This window comes from Mustela nivalis, assembly GCF_964662115.1.
Source record: "Mustela nivalis genome assembly, chromosome: 1".
Classification (NCBI taxonomy): Eukaryota; Metazoa; Chordata; class Mammalia; order Carnivora; family Mustelidae; genus Mustela; species Mustela nivalis.
Genome location: NC_139020.1, coordinates 64,287,777 through 64,307,946, shown reverse-complemented (window position 1 = coordinate 64,307,946; position 20,170 = coordinate 64,287,777). Strand labels below are relative to the sequence as shown.

Below are 20,170 nucleotides of genomic sequence, written 5' to 3'. Positions count from 1 at the left end.
ACACTGGGATCACGACCTGAGCCAAAGGCAGATGCTTAGCTGCAGATAAAATTAATTTTCTTTAATGGTCAAAGGGTTCTTAGGCCATCTCTCTCTGTTAGAGTGAGCTTTGGTGTCTTTCAGGGCATTTTTTTCATTTCATCTCTGTTACCAAATATGTTAGCATAAAGTTATTTACAATATCCTTTCATTTTTCTTTCACTGTCTTTAGTATCTGTAGTTATATCCCTTCTTTAATACTTGTATCTTCTCTTTTTCATTCTTGAACAGTTTGGTTAGAGATATATCAATTTTATTGACCTTCTCAGAGAAGTAGCTTTTGGTTTCATTGATTTATCATTTTCATTGAATTGTACTCTTTTCTTCTTTTGACTTGCTTTTGATTTAATTTGTTCTACTTTCTTTTTAAAAAAGATCTTATTTATTTATTTGTCAGAGAAAGAGAGTATGAGTAGGGAGGTAGTGACAGAGGGAAAAGCAATCTCCCAGCTGAGCAAGGATCCTGATGCAGGACTTGATCCCAGGACCGTGGAATCATGATCTGAGCCAAAGGCAGATGCTTAACCACCTGAGCCACCCAGGCTTCCCTTGTTCTGCTTTCTTAAAATGGATGTTTTTTAGCCTTCTTTTTATATGAGCATTTAGATGCTACTACTTTTTCTTTAAGTAGTTCTTGCTTCTCATAAATTTTGATATGTTCCATGTTCATTTTCATGTAATTCAAAGTATTTTCTGATTTTCCTTGTAATTTCACCTTTGAAGTGAAGTATTTAGAAGTGGATTTTCTTGACTATTTGATAATTTTCTAGGTTTCTTCCTATCATTGAACTTTAATTTGATTCATATTCTTTGTATTTTAACTCCTTTAAATTTGTTAAAGTTTATTTTGTAAGTCAGAATATGGTCTATCTTGGTGAATATTTCTTGTATCCTAGAAAATAATGTGCATTCCAAGATGTTGAGTAGAGTGTCCAAAAAATCTCAGTTATGGTAAATTATTTATTAGTAATGTTGTTTAGGTCTTTTGTAATTTACTGATTTTTTTTTTTACTGACTTTTATCTGGTCTATGAATTTGTTATATGTCATTGTTAGTGACAGAAGAGTGTTCCAATCTCCAGCTATGATTGGTATTTTTCTTTTTCTCCTTTCAATTCTGTCAGTTTTTGCTTTATGTACTCTGAGGCCCTGTTATTAGGTATATACACAGGACCATTATGTCCTTGATGAATTGACCCCTTTATCATTATTTAATGTCCTTCTTTATTCCTACTTTAGTGACCTAGCTCTTCTCTCTTCACATGCTGCTGCTTTTTCAAACTGCCCCCCAAGAAGGAAGGTCCTATTGGATTTGCCAGGCACCATTGTATTTGGTAGTATAGTATCTTTTGACAAAGATCTTCTGACAATTGTCGCAAACAGCTGTCCAGTCTGCAGGTGACAGTTTGGGTCAGGTGCTCATTCCTGGTGCAAACACTTGTAGCCAGGATGTGAATGAGATCCTTTGTCACAAACCATGGTAACCCATGTAAGGAATTGTCTCATTTGTTTTCTCTGAAGGGAATTGTGTGGTCTCGGTAGCTGTCATAATATCATATTCCATCATAATTGCAAAACCTGGTTCTGATTTTGTGTCTTGCTTCTTTAAACAATTATAATCACATAACTCACTTAGTTATACAAAAGGGTTTTCAAAGACAGATGCCCACAAGAGTAGGGTGGATGTCCTAACTGAGTAAAGTGGGCCATATTGTAGAGTAATAGGGGTTTGGGGATTGTGGGGATTCTGGCAATATGGAGAGTTCATGCTTTGTCTAATAGGGGCAGCACTAATTGTCATGTGAAATGTAGGTCCAGTGTTAACTAACGTTTATAGTTTTTCAAGACAAGTGGTAATCTGTTAGAATTTTGTGTTATTTAATTGTAAGTTATTCAAAATATTTAAAGAGTTCGAGTGAGTCATATAATATGGGCCAAACAAAGTGTGTACGTGAATGATCTGTCACCTTGTCAGGCTGTGGTCACCCCTGTAAGAGAATTCTTAAATACCTATTGCTGAAGCCAGATATGTAATCAGGAGGGGTCAGTAAGTAAGCTGACTGACTTACAAGTAAGTGACTTACTTGTGACTTACTTACTTGTAAGTCAGTCAGCTGACTTATTTGTCAGCAAGTACAGACTTGCTGTAGAGGATTGTGATCAAGTTCACCTCAAGTGCTAGGAGCTATTGTTGAGTAAATCATTCACATAACAGTTATGACTTGGCATGAAAGGGGCCAAATATGCAGATGTTTATACTTTTTGATTATTTGAAAAGTGACAAAGGGGAGTGATAATGTAGACCATGATCATTGGTTGGGTACAGGGCTTTAGGCTCCCTCTGTCTCATCTTGGGGTCTGCTCTGAGGAAATAATCTCAATACCTAGGTTTCCTGCCATGCTGTTTGCCCTTGGTATGGTCCCCAAGGAATGTTTGTGGTTGAAAAGGAAAAGTTAATGAGAAGGCACTGTGGTAAGACCTGAAGGGGAGAACCATAAAACTGTGGAAATGCAAGACTGCAATACCGTGAGTCATAGACTATGTGAGAGTATTCCCTGCTTTAGCCAGAAGATAAGGATATAATTTTACTGTAGCTTGCTTTTGTATACCAACAATCAAGTTTATCATTTAATATGGTATCAAATAAAGCAGAGATTTGGCACTGATCCTACAAATTGATTAATGTAGATGACCAGCATGTAATAAAGCCATCTACATTGATCAAATTAACCAGATATTTACTCTTCATTTAGTTTAGTACTATTTTGATGGCCAAAATATAATTTAATGTCAACTAGCACAAACATTATTTTTTAGTTTAGATGGCAGTTTTTAAAAAAATCATATAATAAAATTATAATAGTAGGTTTTTTCATCTAATTAGAATTTGCTTACAGTATGAGAAGAAAGTGATTTGTTTGTTTTAAAAATCATTATAATATTTAAGATATGTGGTATCCATAGTTACCTTTAGAAAACAAAGAGTGTAGAATTTTTATTTTTTGAAATTTATTTTAGTCTCATGGAAATACGGAACTGAATTTGCATAGGTTAAATGAATTTTACATTTTTTATATGTAGGAAACAGCACTTATGAAATCACAGGGGAATCATATAAGCCAATTAGCATTTTGTGAGTGCTGATATTGATATTTGGGGTAACAGGGCAATATAGTCCTCTCAAATTACCATCACGTCTTTTTGGTTCTTTGTTGACTATACTCCCAGAGGAAAGTAGTCTGGCAGTTGTGCTGATCCTGAAACAGGAGTACATGCTTCAGACATAAGTGAATAAATACTCTGTTAAAAAATCTCAGTTGGAGCAAACTCAACACCCAAAGAACAAATAATCCAATCAAGAAATGGGCAGAGGACATGAACAGACATTTCTGCAAAGAAGACATCCAGATGGCCAACAGACACATGAAAAAGTGCTCCATATCACTCGGCATCAGGGAAATACAAATCAAAACCACAATGAGATATCACCTCACACCAGTCAGAATGGCTAAAATCAACAAGTCAGGAAATGACAGATGCTGGCGAGGATGTGGAGAAAGGGGAACCCTCCTACACTGTTGGTGGGAATGCAAGCTGGTGCAGCCACTCTGGAAAACAGCATGGAGGTTCCTCAGAATGTTGAAAATAGAACTGCCCTATGACCCAGCAATTGCACTATTGGGTATTTACCCTAAAGATACAAACGTAGTGATCCAAAGGGGCACATGCACCCGAATGTTTATAGCAGCAATGTCCACAATAGCCAAACTATGGAAAGAACCTAGATGTCCATCCACAGATGAATGGATCAAGAAGATGTGGTATATATACACAATGGAATACTATGCAGCCATCAAAAGAAATGAAATCTTGCCATTTGCGACAACATGGATGGAACTAGAGCGTATCATGCTTAGCGAAATAAGTCAAGCAGAGAAAGACAACTATCATATGATCTCCCTGATATGAGGAAGTGGTGATGCAACATGGAGGCTTAAGTGGGTAGGAGAAGAATAAATGAAACAAGATGGGATTGGGAGGGAGACAAACCATAAGTGACTCTTAATCTCACAAAACAAACTGAGGGTTGCTGGGGGGAGGGGGTTTGGGAGAAGGGGGTGGGATTATGGACATTGGGGAGGGTATGTGCTTTGGTGAGTGCTGCGAAGTGTGTAAACCTGGTGATTCACAGACCTGTACCCCTGGGGATAAAAATATATGTTTATAAAAAAAAAAAAAAAAAAATAGAAAATACCTTACTTGGAAAAAAAAAAAAAAAATCTCAGTTGGATTGCTTGTGCCTGTCCTTCTGAATTTCGGGTGGCTCTGATTTTGGCTCTGATGGATTTGCAAGGGACATTTTATGTTCCTTTAGTCTGCAGGTCACTGTAAAATGTCTTTTGTCTGCTCACTTGGCTACTGTGTACCGTGGATGGTCCCTCTGAAGACTTCTGAGGATTCTCTGCTGCCAGTTTCTTCTCCTCTGATGGGTAATTCTTGGTCTGAGAAAAGTGTGAATTTCTTTTGGCTTTAAATCTTGGGAAACAAGGGCCTAAAGAAAGAGTATAGACAACTGTTATTTATGATTTCGGCTCCTCAGAGGAAACAGGGCCATGTGCTTTATGTCTCTCTTATTTAATTGCTTAGCGTCATTCAGAATTCATGAGTTTACTTAATTTTTCTTGGGTGAAAGTGCTAAGAAAAGATTCAAGCTTGCAAAATGCTGCCAAACGAGCTCCTAAATTATGCATTTCTCATGTAAATATTGTAAATTCTAAGGTATTTTAAATGAATTTATAATCTAATATTTAGCATTAAAGTTTAAATTCCTGCCTAGAATTTCAAACATGGAAATACACTCTAAAAGGAAATAGGGTTTTTAGTTGTTTCTTTAATAAGATAGAAAAAAATTTAATCATTTAAAATGTGAAAAATACCCATTTCCCTCCTTCTTACTCTTTCTAAGAAATTTTCAATTGTACTCAGTTTAGTCAGTATGTTAAATAGGAACTCTGAGACACAATCCCAAAGCAGCTTTGTCTTCCAGATCTCAAGTTTATTTAAGATCCAGTTTTCCTTTTCCTACATGAAAACTTAAGCAGGTTACACAACTTTTCTGATCACTCTGCGTTTAGAAATAAAGCAAAACCAGAAAAGTCTCAACTAACATAGAAATATACGTGTGGTTTCCAGGATGCCAGCGATCCACCCTCTGTGAGTTCAGATGTTTACCCCCAGCTTCCTTCTAGTGAGGTCTCATCAGCGAGCCCTCCTAGGACAGAATCGAAGGTGGCCCTGCACTGGCTCTTCTTGTGCTCACTTCTCATCCTTGGGAGCTCTCAGATGTCCTTGTCCCTGACATATTCCAGGAATGTAGGCCCTGTTCTTGGGGTAGGAAAGGGCTGAGACTTGTAGCTCACCAAGTTCTACAAGGAAACTTCCTCAGAGTCTTTCTATAGATGTTTACTCTTGACCTATTTATTCCCCGTGTAGTTCTGAAAGTTAGGCAGCCAGTTTTCAATCATTTTCTTTACGTGAGTCCTTTAGGGCAGTTTATTGTACTACGTGCTTTGGCATCTTATATCTTAATAGATAATGTTGTAGGGTCTTGGATGACTATCTTTTAAAATTTTGTTCCATAGAGAATCCTAGTAGCTAAAGAATGTAACAGCCTTTTTATGTTAAATGTTTCTATCTAAAAGAGACTAAGAGTAGAAAAGAGAGAGAGATTTATAGGTAAATTGAGTTTCTGTTGCTCAGTATCAGTTTTATTGGTAAGGAAGTAACCTCTCACTCTAATCTTAATAGATGTGATAACATAATTTATTTTTCAAGATAAGATCTGTGGAAGAATTTGACATAGTAGAAAACATACTGTATTAGAATTCAGAAGACACAGGTCCTGATCTTAAGACCTTTGGCAGTCTAGACAGATACAGTATGTAGGCTTTTATGTGGAAACTAAAGGAATTGAATTATATCAATTCAGTAACTTGTATTTATTGGGTTCTTAATTCAGTGCTTAAAGTAATGGAGTTCTCAGAGGAAGCAAGATGGTAGAGAAGTAGGGGACCCTGTTTCAACTGGTCCCCTGAGTTTAGCTGGATATCAAACCATTTTGAACACCCACGAAAACAGCCTGAGATGTAAGAATATACATCTGGATCTCTATGAGCAGAAAAGCAGCTGCTTTTTGCAAGGTAGGATGTGTGGAGTCATGAATCTGCGGGGAGATATCAGAAGATAAACAGAAGGGGGAGGGAGCCTCCATAAGCTAGCTCCTGGAAAGTGATTCAACACCAGAGCTTAAATTGGAACTCTTTGAAATCTGCTCTAGTGAGAGATATCTCTCTCTGAAAGGGACTCTGGAAATGAAAATGCAGAATTCTAGGTAGGGCATTGTGGTATTGATATAAGCAACCACAGAACCAAAGGGGGTTCCTGACCTGGTAGAATGCCTGAGCAGTGGAGACAGAAGCAGGTTATGGTCAGCGTGCCCAGGAAGGGATTTACCTCCATAAACCACAAGCTGGCTGGTTGAGAATCGTTCTCTTGAGCAACCTGAAAAAATCTGAAACCTGTGCCTGTGACCAGGCAAAAGAGCACAGAGTGGTAGTGCCCCAGAATGGGCTTTAAATTGGCACCCAGGGGCACCTGGGTGAGTGGGTTAAGCCTCTGCCTTCGGCTCAGGTCATGTCCCAGGGTCTTGGGATCAAGCCCCCCATCAGGCTCTCTGCTCAGCAGGGGGCCTGTTTCCCCCCACCCCCCACCTGCCTCTCTGCCTGCTTGTGATCTCTCTCTCTCTCTCTCTCTCTCTCTCTCTCGGTGTCAAATAAAAAAAAAAATCTTAAAAAAAAAAAAAAATAAAGTGGCACCCAGACATGATCCAGGAGCTTCGGGGATGTGCAGGAGCTGGTGAGTCATAAAGGGCAGTGGTACTTGGGGGGCCCTGGGACAACTCTGAGAGGGTTGCTGTAGGCATGGTCCACTGGTGGCTGTGGTTTTTAGCGGAGCATATAGAGGTGGAGACTGTTTGTCCCAGAAGGTTTATTAAAAAGGGAAGAATTTTCTGCTCTGGGCCAGAGGGTTGGCTGTGGCCATTTTTGCTCTGATTCTCTGAAGAGGCATGGAAAGCACCCCAGGGAACAAAAGCCACAAGAGAGGACTGGTTTCCACTGAGCCCATCCCCCTGACAGGGGGTGGGGCAATTCTATACAGGCGGAGTTACCTGAGAAACAGTGCTCAGACCCCTCCTGCAGAAGACAGGCTGGAAGAAAAGGTGGATGACAATCCTATGAATCCCATAAGCCTGTAAAATCCCAACACCAAGGGAAATTGTATATTGAGCTCTAGGTGTGGCTTCACGACTTGTTTATTTTCAGATGAAATTCTTTTTTTCTTTTTCTTACACTTTTTCTGTTTTTCTTTCTACCTTCTCATTTCAATTAGATGTTTTATTATGTCAATTTATATTTCATAGTCGCTTTTTAACTTGTTTTTTTCACACATATATACTTTTATAGATAGATGATTTATTTAAGTCCTTTTTTCCACTCTATTCAATTTTACCTTTATATATACAAGCTTTATTTTCATTGTAATTTTGGGGCATAGTGTCCTCTAACACACAGACCAAAATACACCCAAGAACAACTGAAGACTGCTTTGTCAACACTGAGAGAGATTGTAGCCCCATCTCTCCCTTCCTTTATAAAAATTGTTTTAATTTTTAAATTTTATTCCCGTGTTTCATTTTGGCTTTGTTTTATGGTGGTGGCTTCTGAACACTCTGGATTTTGCTGGGATGCATCTTGCTTGGGTGTTGGTTGATATTTTGGACTCTGTTCATTCACTCAATCATCCCTCAAAAGAATGACTAGGAGGAGGAACTCTCAACAAAGAAAAGAACCAGAGACAATGTCCTCTGCTACACAACTAATGGATATGGATATGAGAAGCTATCAGAGGTAGAATTCAGGCTAGCAATTATAAAGTCAATAGTAAGGCTTGAAAAAAGCATTAGTGACAATACAGAATCTCTAAGAGCAGAAATGAGATCTAATCGGGTCCAATCAAAAAATGCTATGAATGAAATGCAGTCTAAACTGGATACTCTAACAGCCAGGGTAAATGAGGCAGAAGAATTAGTGTTCTAGAAGATAAGCTGATGGACAGGAAGGAAATTGAGGAAAATAGAGACAGGCTGCTAGTAGCACACGAGAAAAGGATTGGAGCAATTAATGATGCATGAAATGTTCCAGTATCAGCATTATTGGGATCCCGGAGGGGGTGGAGAAAGCGAGGGCTAGAAGGTATATTTCAGCAAATCATAGTTGAGAACTTCCCTAATCTGGTGATGGAAACAAGAATTTGAGTCCAAGCACCCCTCCCAAAATCAATAAAATAGATCAATACCCTGACATATAATAGTGAAGCTTGCAAATTTTACAGCCAAAGAAACTATTCTGAGAATATCCAGAAGAGGTTCCTTACATATGGAAGGGGAACATCAGAATAACAAGAGACCTGTCCACAAAAACCTAGCAAGCCAGAAAGGGCTGGCAAGACATATGCAGAGTACTAAATGAAAACAACATGCACCCAAGAATACTCTTTCAAGCAAGGCTGTTGTTCAGTATAGATGGGGAGATAAAGAGCTTTCAGGACAGACAGAGGCTAAAAGAATGTGTAACCAGCCAGCAAGACAGCCCTGCAAGAACTATTAAGGGGGAGTCAGTAAATGAAGAAAGATGCCAGGAGTCACATAGATCAGAAAGCAACAGAGAAAATCTATAGAAACAGGCACTTTACAGGCAATATAATGGTACTAAATTCATATCTTTCAATAGTTACCCTGAATGTAAATGGGCTGAATGATCCCATGAAAAGACACAGGGTTTCAGATTGGATGAAAAACGAGGAGCGTCCATATGCTATCTACAAGACTCATTTTGAACCTAAAGACATCTCCATATTGAAAGTGAGGGGATGGAGATCAAGTTACTACTTTAATGGACTTCAAAAGAAATCTGGGGTAGCAATCCTCATATCAGAAAAATTAGATTTTAAACCAAAGAACATAGTGAGAGATGTAGAGGGACACTATATCATACTTAAAGAAAGAATCAATCTAACAAAATCTAACAATTGTAGATATCTATGCCCACAACATGGGAACAGCCAATTATATAAACCAATTAACAACCAAAATAAAGAAACATATTGATAATAATACATTAATAGTAGGAGATCTCAACACTTCACTCACAGCAATGAACAAATCATCTAAGCAGAAGATCAACAAAGAAACAAGAGCTTTGAAGCACACATTGAACCAGATGAAATTCATAGATATATACAGAACATTACCCCCTAAAACAACAAAATACTCATTCTTCTCCAGTACACATTGAATTTCCTCCAGAATAGACCACATACTGTGTCAGAAATCAAGTCTCAACTAATACCAAAAGATTGAGATTATTCTCTGCATGTTTTCAGACCACAATGCTTTGAACCTGCAACTCAACCACAAGAAGAAATTTGGAAGGAACTCAAACCCTTGGAAGTTAAAGCACATCCTGCTACAGAATGATTGGGTCAATCATGAAATTAAAGAAGAACTTAAGCCATTCATTGAAACTAATGAGAATGAAAATATATCTGTTCCAAACCTATGGGTTACTGCAAAGGCTGTCCTAAGAGCGAAGTACGTAGCCATCCAAGCCTCTCTCAAAAACTTAGAAAAATCACAAAAGTACAAGCTACCTTTACACCTGAAGGACTTGGAGAAAGAATAGCAAATAAAGCCTAAGCCAAGTGGGAGAGAGAAATAATAAAGATTAGAGCAGAAATCAATGAAATAAAAACCAGAAAAACAGAAGAATAGATCAGTGAATCTAGAAGCTGGTTCTTTGAAAGAATTCAGATCAATAAACCTCTTGCCAGACTTATCCAAAAGAAAAGGGAAATGACCCAAATCAATGAGATCATGCATGAAAGGGGAGAGATCATGACTAACACCAAGGAAATAGACACAACTATTAAAAATTATTACCAGCAACTACATGCAAACAAATTAAGCAATCTGGAAGAAATGGATGCATTCCTGGAAACTTAGAAACTACCAAGACTGAAACAGGAAGAAACAAACAATCTGAATAGACCAATAACCAGTAAAGAAATTGAATCAATAATCACAAACCTCCAAAAAACAAAGAATTCAGGGCTAAATGGCCTCCCAGGGGAATTCTATCAAACATTAAAGAAGTTATAATACCTATTCTACTGAAGCTGTTTCAAAAAGTAGAAATGAAAGGAAAACTTCCAAACTTAGTCCTATGAGGCTAGTATTACCCTGATCCCAAAAACCAGGCAAAGACCCCATCAGAAAGGAGATTTACAGAACAATATCCCTAATGAACATGGATGCCAAAATACTCAACAAGATCCTAGGCAATAGGAACCAACCAAGGATATCGTAAAAGGATTATTCATCACGACCAGGTGGGATCTATTCCTGGGATGCAAGGGTGGTTCAACATTTGGAAATCGATCAACCTGATAGAGCACATTAATAAAGAAAAAGACAAGAACCATATGATCCTCTTAATTGATGCAGAAAAAGCATTTGACAAAATACAGCATGCTTTCCTGATTAAAATTCTTCGAAGTATAGGGATAGGAGAATATATCTCAATATCATAAAAAGCCATCCATGAAAAGCCCACCAGAGATATCATTATCAATGGAGAAAAACTGAGGACTTTTCCTTTAAGGTCAGGAACATGACAGGGATGCCCATCTCACCATTATTTTTCAACATAGTACTAAAAGTCCTAGCCTCCACAATCAGACAACGAAAAGAAATAAAAGCCATTCAAATGGGCAAAGAGGAAGTTAAACTCTCTCTCTTCACAGATGATGTGATACTTTATGTGGAAAATCCAGAAGACTTCACCCCCAAATTACTAGAACTCATATGGCAGTTCAGCAACGTGGCAGGATACAAAATCAATGTGCAGAAATCAGTTGCATTTCTATACACTAACAGTGTAACTGAAGAAATAGAAATTAAGGAATTGACTCCAATTACACTAGCACCAAAAACTGTAAGATACCTGGGAATAAATCTAACCAAAGAGGTTAAGGATCTATACTCTAGAAACTATGGAACACTTCTGAAAGAAATTGAGGAAGACACAAAGAGATGGAAAAACATTCCATGCTCATGGACAGGAAGAATAAACATTATGAAAATGTCTATGTTGCCCAGAGCAATTGGCACTTTCAGTGCAATCCCTATCAAAATACCATCAACATTTTTCACAGAGCTGGAACAAACAGTCCTAAAATTTGTGTGGAACCAGAAAAGACCCTGAATCACCAGGGGAGTGTTGAAAAAAAGAAACCCAAACTGGAGACATCATGATGCTTGACTTCAAGCTAGATTACAAAGTTGTGATCATCAAGACAACATGGTGTTGGCACAAAAACAGACACAGATCAATGGAACAGAGTAGAGACCTCAGAAATGGACCCTCAACTCCATGGTCAACTAATCTTCGCAAAGCAGGAAAGAATATCCAATGGAAAAAAGACAGTCTCTTCAATATGGTGCTGGGAAAATTGGGACAGCCAATGCAGAAGAATGAAACTGGATCATTCTCTTACACTATACACAGAAATAAGCTCAAAATGGATAAAAGATCTCAATGTGAGGCAGGAGTCCATCAAAATCCTAGAGGAGAATATAGGCAGTAACCTCCTCAGCCTCAGCTACAGCAAGTTCTTTTAAGACACGTCTCCAAAGGCAAGGTTAGCAGTAGGAAAAATGAACTTTCGAGAATTTGTAAGGATACAAAGCTTCTGCACAGCAAAAGAAATAATTAACAAAACTAAGAGGCAACCCATGAAATGGGAGAAGATATTTGCAAATGACATTACAGATAAAGGGCTTGTATCTATAAAGATTTATAAAGAACTTACCAAACTCAACACCCAAAAACCAGATAATCCAGTCAAGAATTGGGCAAAATACCTGAGCGGACATTTCTCCAAAGAAGGCATACAAATGGCTAAGACACATGAAAAAATGTTCAACATCCCTAGACATCAGAGAAATACAAATCAAAACCACAACAAGATACCACCTTACACCAGTTAGAATAACAAAAATTAACAAGGCAGGAAACAACAAATATTAGTGAGGATGTGGAGAAAGGTGAACCCTCTTGAACTGTTGGTGGGAATGCAAGCTGGTACAGCCACTCTGGAAAACAGTATGGAAGTTCCTCAAGATGTTAAAAATAGAGCTACTCTACAACCCAGCAATTGCACTACTAGGTATTTACACCACAGATAGAAGGGGCACATGTGCCCCAGTGTTCATAGTAGCAGTGTCCACAATAGCTAAACTGTGGAAGGAGCTGAGAAGTCCTTCAATAGATGAATGGAGAAAAATGTGGTTCACATATACAATGGAATATTACTCAGCCATCAGAAGGGATGAATACTTACCATTTGCATGGACAAGGATGGAACTGGAGGGGATTATTATAAGTGAAATAAGTCAAGCAGAGAAAGACAATAATACAGTTTCACTCTAATGTGGACATAAGGAATAGTGTGGAGGACCACAGGGAAGGGAAGGAATACTGAACGGGAAGAAATCAGAGAGGGAGACAAAGCATGAGAGACTCTGGATTCCAGGAAACAAACTGAGGGTTACAGAAGGGATGGGGCGGGGGGATGGGTTAACCAGATGATGGGTACTAAGGAGGGCACGTGTTGTGATGAGCACTAGGCATAATATGTTATACACAACTAATGAATCATTGAACACTACATTTGAAACTAATGATGTACTATATGCTTGTTAACTGAACATAATATTAGTTTAAAAAGTAATGGAGTTCTCAGTAGACCTTACAGTATACTGGTAAAGATATGTTAAATAATGAAATGAAATGAATATAAAAACTAAGGAAAGTATGGTTGCAAGTTTGGATGGTGCTCAGAATGGAAGGAACATTGCCTTATGAGACCCTGACCTAGGCTGGGGGGCCAGGAAAGGCTCTTTTGTGAAAAGTAACCCTTGGGCTGATTGGAAGGATGAGTAGGAGGTTACTAAGGGAAGGAATTGGGGCATGAACTGAATGAGTGTGTGCGTCATGCTCATATGTTTGTAAGTAGTGCTTACCGTGGGGCTTGGCGTCTGTGTGCTAGTAGCTGTGGTTGCAGCGCTAGCTGTCATCCGCTGTAGGCATCTGGTACTGCCCTTATCATACCCTCTGGGTGACGTGGTGGGCGCAGTTAGCCCTGTACATTTCTCTCATCTCGACTATTTCTTCTATACCCTTCTCAGTACTTGAGATTTCAGAGTTAATCTTCTGTGAAACGTGAAGTAGATGAAGTCAGTGTTGGCTAGCTTCTTTCACCGCCCGGGGCTGCTCTCTGCCGGCAGACCTGCTCCCCTCCCCTCAGCTCCCACCCTGGCCTAGGAAATTACTCTTCCCTTACTTACTCCTGTCTCATTTTGGTAGTTTTCCCATCAGCATCTTTCTCTTTCATTCTCAGTTTATATTAGCCATTTTTTTATCTTTAAAGTTTGTATGAAAGATTGCATGCATTGAGCTTGAAATTAGTGAATTGAGGGTACACAGTATCCTGTCTGGTTTAAAGGGGACATATTCCCTTCACTTCATAGAGTATTAGCTGGAGAAGATTGCCAGTTTGGCTTCTATACTTATTCTTAAAAACATCTCCAGTGGCATTTATTTAATCATAGTAACAGACAGACTCCCCTAACCCTCTTCTACCCTTTAAGATGCCTTATTCCCTGGTTCCTTGCCCCTTCCATGATAAACCTCCCCTGTCTGCCTCTTAATGCTTCTTTTAGTTTTCCTTTTGGAAAGTTAGAGACTTTACCTAATATTATTTTCCTTAGGGAATTTTCCTGATGTTACCAACTGCTTTATATCCTATCACAGATGGCTTATTTTATGAAATGTTTCATCCTGTAAATTTAACTCCTGAGAAATCACCAGACTATATGTGAAGAACATGAGGTTCTATAGAAGGAAGGTGTTATGTAGATATATTTTTTTAAACTAATTGTAATTATACCTGTATGTTATTGTGTTACTTTTTTTTGGAGAATTAAGATAATATCACTTCAAAGTAAAACAGTTTGAGATACCACCATGGGCTTAATGTATTTTTCATGATTAGAGTAGCTTCTCTGTTGGATATCCCTGACCTATTTTAATCTGCTGTTAGTCCCATACTGTTCTATAGTCCCAGGGGCACAGGCATTCTTTTTAGAAAATGGCTTCTATACTTATTCTTAAAAAAATTCTCCAATATTTTACTCATTTTAATATTGGGTTGTCTTTTCATTATTGAGCTGTAATAGTTCTCTGTATTTTCTGTATTTGAGTCCTTTACCAGATGTGTGAATTATAGATACCTTTTCCCAGCCTGTAGCGGTTGGTTTTCATTTCCCAGGATTTGGCTCTGGTAGATCACTATTTTCTTTTTTGAATTTTAACAGTGTTATTGAGGTATAATCTACATTCCACAAAATTCACACATTTAAAACTCAGTTATTTTTTGGAAATTTATAGAGTTGTACAACTATCTAACAATCCAGTTTTGGAAGTTTTCCATCACCCTAGAAAAGTTCCATGCAATGTATTTGCATCAATCCCTCATCCCTCCTCTCTAGCCCCCAGCAACCACTGATTTGCTTCCTGTCTTTCTAGATGTGCTTTTCCTGGACATTTCATGTAAATAGAGTCATACAGTATATAGTCTTTTGCATCTGGCTTCTTAATATTTAGCAAAACAGTTTTGAGAAACTCATCCATGTTGTATCAGTAGCTTGTGGTTTTCTTTTCCCCTAAGTGATGTTTCATTTATGGGTATACCTCACTTTGTCCACTAAACAGTTGATGGATATTTGTATTATTTCTGTTCAGTAATGCTACCATGAACGTTGATGATCGTAGTGTGACATGTATTTTCACTGTACATGGTAGATCCCTAGGGGTGAAATTTCTGGGTTGTTATGTTACAGTCTCACCAGCAGAGAATGAGGATTCTAGTTACTCTACCTCCTTGTAACAACTTGGTTTTGTCTTGATGACAGCCATTCATGTGCTGTGTAACGACATCTTATTGTGGTTTAATATGCAGTTTCCTAATGTGAGTAATACTGTTGAGCATCTTTCCATGTGCTTATTACTTTTTTGAAACGTTTACTCCAATATTTTACTCATTTTAATATTGGGTTGTCTTTTCATTATTGAGCTATAATAGTTCTCTGTATTTTCTGTATTTGAGTCATTTACCAGATGTGTGAATTATAGATACCTTTTCCCAGCCTGTACCCTGGCTTTTTATTTTCTTAATTGAATCTTTTCTTAATTGAATCTTAAGTCCTGGTGACTTATCTGAGACTTCTTTGACTAAACCAAAGTCACAAAGATTTTCTCCCTTGTTTATTTCTAGAAGTTTTATGGCTTTAGCTGTTACCTTTAGGTCTGTGATAACATTTTGAGTTGATTTTTATGTATGCTTCAGGTAAGGGTCTGAGTTATTTTGTTGCATATTAGTATTGAATTGTTCCAACACCATTTATTGAAGACTACTTCCCCCCATTTGATTGTCTTACACCTTTGTTGAAAAGCATTTTACTAAAAATATAACGGTTTACTTCAGAACTCTTAATCTTGTGGCATTTTCCTGGTGATCTATCCTTAATCCTAGCTCCACACTGTCTTGATGACTTATAGCTCTGTAGCAAGTTTTGAAATCAGATAGTGTGAATTCTCCAAATTTTTTCTGATTTTTCAATATTATTTTGGCTATTCTAGTTCTTTGCCTTTCCATATGTTTTAGAATTTGTTCATCAATAGCTACAAAAAGTAGCTGCTGGGATTTTAGATGGGATTGCTCTGACTCTGTAGATCAGTTTAGACAGAATGGAATTTGTTAATCCATGAACATTGCATATCTGTCCATTTTTTGGTCTTATTTGATTTCTTTTATTAGCATTTTATGATTTTTAATATATAAATCTTACATAGAATTTGTTAGATTTATGTGTAAACCTTTAATTTCAAGTGCACTATTATAATGATGCTCTTAAAAAATAATTGGTTTCTCATCCCTCCTCAGCATTGCTAGTTTTGCTCAAACCCTATCAGCCTTCTTTTCCCATCTTGTATTTGAATCTGGCCAAAGAGCAGCTACTTACTTTCTTCTGAAATAAAGTAAATAACTGCTGAAATTTTTCATTTGTGGTTTCTAAGAGATAAAGGGGTGAACAGTTTTTATTATTTTGAATCGGTGATTGGTCAGTAGTTGTTCAGTAAGACTGAACAACTGAACAAGTCATGTTAGTCTGCTTATGTTCCGAATAGTGTAACACACCAAACTTTGCTCAAGAGGTTTGGTCTGTTGGCAAAGTGTGAGAACATAACCTTTCTTCTTTCCCTGCAGGTGTCGCAGCTTCCCTGGAAGTCTCCGAGAGTCCTGGGAGTATCCAGGTGGCCCGGGGCCAGACAGCAGTCCTGCCCTGTACCTTCACTACCAGCGCTGCCCTTATTAACCTCAATGTCATTTGGATGGTCATTCCTCTCTCCAATGCGAACCAACCTGAGCAGGTACTTCTGTGCCATTCCATGCTACCTCTCAACTATTCATCTTTTCAGAAGACATGGGTCAAAAAGCATCCTGAGTACATATCTGATTTCTAGAATAAGGTAGTACTTTCAGTGAGCCTGTGCTGTTTTAAATCCTACTTCTGTGTTATTAGTCAACTATCAGAAGAGGTTATGCTCTTTTTTAAGAGACTGGTTTTTTTTGTTTTTTTTTTTGTTTGTTTGTTTGTTTTTTTAACAGATGTCAAGGGACTCCTCTGAGAATTTTATGTAGGAACATGGAATTTTTCCAAAAGGCATTGCTGATAGGAAATACCAAGACAGAAAAAGCAAAGTATACTTTGACAGGAAGGGACTGACAGTGACACAGGTGCATGAGAGTATGTTTGAGAGACAGTGATAATGTTAAGAAAGTAAAATTAGATAGTTAGTACTTGATTTATTTGGTTTATTTCACAAGTGTTTTAAAATAAACACAGCCAGGCATACTAGCCAGCCTCAAAGAGTCTCAAATAAATTGGGGTACATGAAAAAAGAAGCTGCTATCTTTTACTTACAGGTAAAAGATCCATAATTTGTATTAACCATTGCAGAAAATGATGTTCAGAAAATTAATGATTAGTAATCATGATTATACCTTTATTCCCAAAGATAACTTATTACTGTTATGAAGCTTTTCTGCTTCAGTAGTAAGCTTATTACTGCCAAAAATATCTGATAAGGTAAGTTTTCTGATATGAATTCAAATATGTATATTTCATAGAAGCTTTTTTTGTTTCTTCAAACCATGGAACTTAGTATAATTAGACTGGGTATTTAAGATCATTTTATTCAACCTTTTCACTTTAGGAGGCAAAGAAAGACTTGTCTGTAGTTACCCAAACATTTATGAATGGAGCTGAAATAGAACCAAGTTTTTCATTCTCAGCCCACAGGGCTTTTTTGTAACATCATTCTGAGTCCTGTCTCATGAATAGTTAACTTTGATAATAGGAATTGATGAAAGAAGAGTAATCACCAGTCCTGCAACTCTTCTTCCTTTTAGGATATTCATTTATGTTCAGGCTATAACTATAACCTATCATTTTGTCACCTAGTAAGCATGAGAATGGCAGTGCTGATTTTTTAAACTTTTTATTCTGGAATTATTGGAATAAAAATATTTATGGGCTGATAGTAAGATTGCATTCACGTTATTTTCTATATTGTGATGAGTTCGACAAGGAAACAGTGTTATTCCAACTTGAGATATGAAAATTTAGAATCCCAGAATATACCTATGCATTGGTGCTACAGTAAAAAGTGGGTGACAACAGTTAAGATGAGAAATAAAGTTTTCCAATGTTTGGTGCAGTCTGTTGTCTAGCAGATAGTTACTGTTATGTACCATGTGTCTAGAAGGGGTTGTAGTGTCCTGTTTGTTTGTTTTGCTCTCTTTTTTCAGGTCATCCTGTATCAGGGTGGACAGATGTTTGATGGTGCCCCCCGGTTCCATGGTAGGGTAGGATTTACAGGCACCATGCCAGCCACCAACGTCTCTATCTTCATTAATAACACTCAGCTCTCAGATACAGGCACCTACCAGTGTTTGGTCAACAACCTTCCAGATAGAGGGGGCAGAAACATTGGGGTCACCGGTCTCACAGTTTTAGGTGAGTGACAGGATGTTCCAGGCACCTTGGCTTTGCTTACGGTATGTCTCTCTTCTTGAGAATATTTATTTCTGCCCCTCCTTCTACACTTTCTCTCTGCTCATGTCCTTTTCCTGTCTCCTCTCCGGTCTGCCCTGTCTGGACTTTGCTTCTCTCTGGTTTTTTACACATGATCTTCCCATCCCTTTCTCCTTCTGATGGTTCTCTGAAGCTTCTTAAATGATTTGCTGTGAAGGTGGAGAAAGGTGGTGTAAAATACCATCACGAGTGGTCTCTCACTTGTGCTACAATAGGACTAAATGATAGCACTTACCATTTAGAGCCACTTAAATCAAGAATCATTTATTTTGAATACAAAGCAGAAGTTTCAGCTCATGTGAGAAAACAATTACTTCATGTCTACATAACACTGAGTAGACTCCCCACAGTTCTCGGCTTATATCTCATGTCCTGGTATATAATTTCAGTAATACCTCCTTTTACTCTCAAAAGTCAGAGAATGATAAGTTATATGATCAATTTGGTCTTAATACTGAGACCATACAGATCTAGGGCCTTTTCGAGGTGGCGTAGATAATGTACGATAAAGCTTAGATTAAAATGTAGATGTCTTGTTTCAAATGAGTGCTTCACCCATTTTACCATAGAGTTAGACTATCTCATACTAAATTAAGTCCGTTCTAAACATGTTGTATTTCTCACTTCTGCTGCCTCTGAAATAAAACCCTGCTTCCTAAATGCATGCTTGTGGGAGAAGCAGCTCAGTTCAGTTCTTTTCTTTTGGGCTGATGCTCGTGATTCTTCTCCATCCTAGCCATGTCTCAGAATCTACTCCCTTATTCCTTGACAAATTCTTGCCCTTCCTTTTCCCTCCTGTTGTTGAGTTACTTGAGAATATCAGTAATGGGGCTTTTTGCCATTTTCCCTCTGTGGGTGACAATATGCTATAGCCTTGATGTCTTGTTTTCCTAGCCTTCAAATGAAATAAGAAAGCTAAGGACCAGGTTGGAGATTTCTATCCTAGAAATACAGTAATCTGTTTAAAATTGTAGAGTTTTAATTATATTGTTTTTATATTTTATATAAAAATATGTATTATATACATAAATATAATAATATTTATGTATAAAATACATATTTTTATATATTTATATTTATATTAAATAGAATTTTTAATTATACAGAAATTTTTATGAAATATGGAGATTTAAAAATGCTTGAGTACTAAATACAGAGTACTAATAGAATTTCAGTGTTTTTCTGATGTTTATACCTCTAAGCTAGATAACTGTCTTCCCACATTATCTAAGTTTATTTTTTCAATTTTTAAAGGAAGAAAAAAAAACTTAATTTATCTTACAGTTAATGCTACCTCCAGAGAATTGTTTTGGGTTTCCTTTATAGTCACACGGTGGCAACGTCAAAGGTAGTAATGGAGGACATTGGTTTACCACATCACAGCAGCTAGGATTCTCTGAGATTGTTTACTTTTCCTACCTTACACCCTCTCGTTGTTCTCTCTCCCCCACCTGCTGTCTTTCCTGGTTCCTCTGTCTACTGCACTCATCTTTTATGTATTCTTACATTCATTTTTTAAAAGGTTGAACACAATTTATTGAATAGTCATTAGCATGTTAAGTACATCATCACTTGGATTTCAACTTTAATTCCTAGGTACCCCAGTATGAGACTCCAGGCCATGGGCTTAGTGTATATTTTTATTTGTTGCATTCTTACTGCAAAGCACCACATTTTTTCCTTTAGTGCTCTTTTTGGGTAATTTTTTATTTTGTGTCCTTCGTGTCCTTATCT

At 37.5% G+C, this 20,170-nt stretch overlaps 1 protein-coding gene across 6 annotated transcripts in view; it reads left to right on the top strand.

Annotated features, from left to right (window-relative positions):
- Positions 1-20,170, top strand: part of IGSF11 (immunoglobulin superfamily member 11) — a 136,638-nt gene that overhangs the window by 94,891 nt on the left and 21,577 nt on the right. For 4 of the 6 annotated variants that reach the window (XM_082685916.1, XM_082685913.1, XM_082685918.1 and 1 more), the window contains exons 2-3: positions 16,546-16,709; positions 18,151-18,358. In XM_082685916.1, the coding sequence (XP_082542042.1) occupies positions 16,546-16,709; positions 18,151-18,358 (372 nt within the window). Of the gene's footprint in view, positions 1-6,933; positions 6,955-16,545; positions 16,710-18,150; positions 18,359-20,170 lie in introns of those variants that run through there. The other 2 variants (XM_082685914.1, XM_082685915.1) reach the window with 2 other exon arrangements.